This window comes from Chelonoidis abingdonii, chromosome 5 (genome assembly GCF_003597395.2).
Source record: "Chelonoidis abingdonii isolate Lonesome George chromosome 5, CheloAbing_2.0, whole genome shotgun sequence".
NCBI lineage: Eukaryota > Metazoa > Chordata > Testudines > Testudinidae > Chelonoidis > Chelonoidis abingdonii.
The window spans coordinates 55,044,104-55,049,245 of NC_133773.1; the positions used below are offsets into that span (position 1 = coordinate 55,044,104).

At 46.3% G+C, this 5,142-nt stretch overlaps 1 protein-coding gene across 6 annotated transcripts in view; it reads left to right on the forward strand.

The window, feature by feature from the left end:
* The first annotated feature begins 636 nt into the window (after positions 1 to 636).
* Positions 637 to 5,142, forward strand: part of IL15 (interleukin 15) — a 72,362-nt gene continuing 67,856 nt past the window's right edge. For 2 of the 6 annotated variants that reach the window (XM_032768982.2, XM_032768979.2), the window contains exon 1: positions 637 to 1,195. Coding sequence is in view for 1 of the 6 variants with exons in the window: in XM_032768977.2 (XP_032624868.1) it covers positions 1,165 to 1,195 (31 nt within the window). In the remaining 5 variants the exon portion in view is untranslated. The remainder of the gene's footprint in view (positions 1,196 to 5,142) is intronic. The other 4 variants (XM_075066285.1, XM_075066287.1, XM_032768977.2 and 1 more) reach the window with 4 other exon arrangements.

Consider the following 5,142-nt stretch of genomic DNA (forward strand, 5'->3'; position numbering starts at 1 on the left):
GAAAGAAAGAAAGAAAGAAAGAAAAGAAAGCAAGCCTCCTCCCCCTTCCCTTAAAATTGCAGTTATTGGGTAATACCTGCAAGACAGGTTTCAGAGTAGCAGCTGTTAGTCTGTATCCGCAAAAAGAACAGGCGTACTTGTGGCACCTTTGAGACTAACACATTTATTTGAGCATAAACTTTCATGGGCATCTGATGAAGTGGGCTGTAGCCCACAAAAGCTTATGCTCCAATAAATATTAAGTCTCTAAGGTGCCACAAGTACTCCTGTTCTCTACCTGCAAGACAAGCAGCTAATGAATTTCAGAGCCTTTCCTCTAGAGGTCTCCAGTTGAAAGCTCAGTAGGGATTAGTGCTACCCTGGAGATAAACAGAGGACCTCCTGCCCTGGAGTTGTGAAGGTTAGTGCCCTTTCGCTAGTGCGAGCTTTACACTCTTTTTGAAGATGAAATGCATGGTTACACTCACTCACATTGTTTGCTTATTAAATGTGATTAGGACATATAGCTGCACAAAGCTCGCCACCTGTGCCTTGTCTGCCCTGGCACTGCCTTAGGGGGGCAGGCAGCAGGGGGCACCGCCTCTCTGCCCCGCTCTGACGTCTCAAGAGGCTCCCTCTTTGCTCTGCCACCCATTCTTTCCTAAGGGCCAACTCTTTCCCCAAGTGAGCACTGCTGTGCCAGAACGCCTCCTGTTTGGGGCGCAGGGACGGGGAGGAGAGTGAAGCAGCCCGCTATGGTGAGGCATTCCCAGGAGCCCCGTGCAGCGCTCTTACCGCGAAGGGACACAATTTGGCTGTGCAAGGGGGAGCGGGGGTTGCACCTTTTCCTTCCCCTTTCTGGGCTGATAAACAGCTGGGTGTATAGCGGTGACAGCGCAGGACGCCGAGTGGGTTGTTAACCCCCCCCAGCCTGTAGGTCCCTGGCGTTCCCGCCTCGCCGTAGTTTTCTTTTCTTTGCAAACCTAACAGCGTGACGGTGCGTTGAAGGAAGAATTCCCGGCAGTATTTCCTGGATTAGCTTCAGTCTCAGTCACAGCTCGAGCAACTGAGTCCTGCTGCGGCTTAACTAGTCTTCATTCGTGTCGTAACAACCGAAAGTAAAACCGGACTGGGCGGGTTGTGGGGAGAATGTGATTTGCTGTCATTGGTGGCAGCTCTCCACTGATGCTTTCTCTGCAGACACGTTTCCAGACTTGTGAGTATTTTACAAACTTTAGTTTAGCAACATTCATCGGGCTTGTGTTTCTTATTTGTTTTTATATGATTATATCTTAATGTTAGTGAAAGGAGGACTGTGTTCTGCTTAACTTTTAGGTGTGTCTAATCAGTAGTTTCCAGTCCTACATCTGCCTCTGATTGCTTCACCAGTGTTTATAATCTCGCAGTCACTTTTTCCTATTAAAAAAAAATCTCTCCCTTGCTGCTTTGTGAAAGTTATGCAAACAGGGAAAATCAACTGTAGTCATTGAATGTAATTATACAGAAAATAGTGCAAAATACGTAAAGTAAACACAGGGCTGTCCTTAGGATTTATGGTGCCCTAGGCGAGATTATTAAACTGGTGCCCCGGTGCCTGTCTTGCTCTTAGCAACACAAACATAAGCTTACAGTACTGAAAAACTTACCACATGCATGTTATTAAAACCAGTTTAACTTAATTAAGCACACTGTAATGCTGATGGACTAGCACTAAAGAAGTAGCACTATAGAAAAAATTCTGATTTGACAGAATGATGCAAATAATATCATTTTTTTTAAGTTGTCAACATTTTATTGGAAATTTCTATGAAGAGGTATTGTAACAAGGATTAGTTTTTAATTAAAAGGAATCTTTCTGGCTTTTTTGGCTGCAAAATCAGTAATAATGTCATCGTATGACAAAGACAAAGTGATGTCTTGTTCGATTGCAAGAATAGCAAGACCAGTCAAGTGTTCCTGACTCATTGTAGAGGGAGATAGTTTTTAATGAGCTTTAGTTTTGAAAAAACTCCGTTCTCCTGATGCTACTGTTACAGGAATTGTCAGTAGAATACGAGTGGCAATGTACACATTAGGATATATGTCAACAAGTTTGCTGGTATGAATAAACTGTACAATGTCCATCATCGATTTTGCATGTGGCAACAACTCAATTTTTCGTACAGTTCAAGTCCATTTAAATCAAAACGATCACCGTGCTTCAGGAGGCTCTTTAGGTCAGGGTCCCCAACGCAGTGGTGCAGGTGTCCCATGGTGCCCGCAGGGGGCCTCTCAGTCAGTGCACCCACGTACTGGCCGGAGGATGAGCATCTGCCGAAATACTGCCAAGCAATTCAGCATCATTTTGGCAGATGTTTGTCCGCCATCCACTGTCCTTCATCTGGCGCCCGCCAGACGAAAAAGGTTGGGGACCACTGCTCTAGGCTCTTGCACTTTGTCATTAGTTGCTCTTGTTTTCCTATTTCGTTGAATTTAGTCCTGTCAGCCTGCTGCCAGCTGAGTGAATGGAACCCAGGCCGACAGTGGTTTGAGTGGCTCAGCCGGGGTCTCAGCCTCCGGCCTGCTCAGCCGCTGCCAGCCTGGGGTTCCTTGGGGGTCCCCAGGCCAGCAGTGGGTGCTGAGTGGGGCCGGCCAGTGGCCGGGACCCTGGGTGCCAATGGGGCAGCAGCCGGAACCCAGAGCAGTGGTGGGCTGAGCCGCTCAGCTTGCCGCTGCGTGCCATCAAAAATCAGCTCGCGTGCCACCTTTGGCACGTGTGCCATAGGTTGCCGACCCCTGCTCTATACATTAGTAAAGAGATGAGCATATTACAGTTGTTGGAGGGCTCTATTTAGCAGTAACAGGGCTATAGGAAAGTCAGTCAACATTTTTTGTTTCTCTGATGAAAACTGGCCACTCCCTTCCCCATACCAAACTTGTCACAAATAATTGTCAACAACTTAATTTTCTGTTTTTGGGCTAAGATATTGATTTTTTAAAAAAAAATATTGAAATTGAATTCAGGATTGTTAGCAAGCATTTTTGGCAAACAAAGTTGTTAAATGACACTTAAAATGGCAACACAGTACTGCTTTCATGCTTGGCTCACCCCCAGCCTGCTGGTCCAACAGCTGCAGTAGAGGAGGAGATAGGTGGAAAACTGCAGGACCCCAAAATCCACCTCTTGGGGTGCAGAGTGGCAACAGCAGCAGCAAACCCTCAGGTCCATCACACACCAATGGGCACCACCGCCAGCCCAACGGACCATGGTGAAGTTAGCACAGCATCTGATCTCAGGGACGGGCACCCATGGAGCCACAGCAGCTCATCCTGCCTGTGCAGCTCCCCCTGGATGAGATGGATCACTGCCAGCCCAGGGGAGAGATGCGCTCCCCAGCTAGGGTGATCAGATCCAGATGTCCTGATTTTATAGGGCCAGTCCTGATATTTGGGCTTTGTCTTATATAGGCACCAATTACCCCTATCTAGGGTGACCAGACAGCAAGTGTGAAAAATCAGGACGGGGGTGGGGGAGAATAGGAGCCTATATAAGAAAAAGACCCAAAAACTGGGACTGGTCCTATAAAAGTGGGACATCTGCTCACCCTACCCCAACCCCCTGTCCTGATTTTTCACACATGCTATCTGGCTATCCCCAGCCCAGCCCTGTGCGACCATTCCAATCCTGGCTGCCTGCCTGCTGAGGAAGTGAGTTACTTTCACTTTCATTCCTCAGCAGGCAGGCAGCCAGCCTCCCCTCCTCCCCAGCACCTCACCAACCCAGCCCTGATGGAGGGGAGGGGGAAGAGAGCGGTAGTCCATGGGGGGGAGAGGGAGATACAGGGGGGGTGCTCTGTGGAGCAGAGGGGAGAAGAATGTACGTTATGGGGAACAACAAAGGATACTGCCAGAGCCGCAGAGCCTGCCTCACCTCACGCCAGGGGAAAAGAGTCACACTCACAGGTGATTTCCTTCCCCCACCCCTTCCCAGAGACACCAGCAGCCAATCCCCTCTCTCAGACTGTGCTGCAGTCAGCTCTCTCTAGGACCCAGCAACTCTGCTCTTACATGCTCCACTGCTTCCGGTCTGTTCAGGCTCTCACAGAGTGGTCCCCCCAGACCTAGTGGTGCCCTAGGCGGCTGCCTATTCTGCCTATGGCTAAGGATGGCCCAGAGTAAACATTGTGAGAGGAAGAGAAGAAAGTTCCAGTAGTCTTCAGATCTACTTTTAATAATGATAGGTTAAATAGAGGCAGAAGTGTGCAGTTTTTTAATTGATGGGTCTTGAAATAGTTTAATGAGAAGATGTAATTAAACATTAAGATATATTAACATAGGACTCTACAACCTAGATGAAGTCCCATTGAAGTAAAGGATGCTGGGGCATGCTAGCAGATTCCAATGTTAGGACTTTGCTCTTAACTGGCCAATATGCTAGATAGGGCAAATGCGTTAGTATTTCTGCTCTTTAAAAAAATGACTGTTGTATTTTCCATTTAAAGATAGTCAAGTGGCATGGGTCACCTTTTTTATGCCTGCAAAATTACTTGGATAAAATCCACAAAAGCAAGGAAATTCACCATATTGTGCCCGGGCAGTGTCTTTGAAGGGATCTCTTCTTCTGTGTCCAGCCTGTATACCTATGCCTGGTTCTTTTAAGATATATTCTAATATGGATTACAATGTCAAATATAGTGGAACATGCTAGTAGTTCCTTGTTATGATAATCCGCTTGTGTTATGTGAATACCTGTCAAATGATCAGCAACGTGGCAGGCCCTTTGGCCATTATTTACATGTTTCCCTGTATTTACACGTCCATTTATTTTCCTTCTGCAGGACCAGTGAAATAAATATAAAAGTGATTCCTTTTCATTTTGACCTAAAATAAAGAGACACTCTATATTATAATATAAATTAGAATTTAATATAAGGAAATATTCTTTACATAGCAGTAAAGTTGACCCATGGAATTCATGCCCTTGAGAGGTTGTTGAGACAAATGTTTTGGCTAAATTTTAAAATAGTTGGAGCAATTTATAGGACTACTAATGACATTTTTAACTATTGTGATGGGGCAAGGCCAGATGGCTACAGTAAAGTACTGAGAAACAGGTATGTTAGCCCCAGGCTAAACAAATCCCTAGTACCCTGGTAACCAAATGGCAGTTGCTCCAGGTTAATC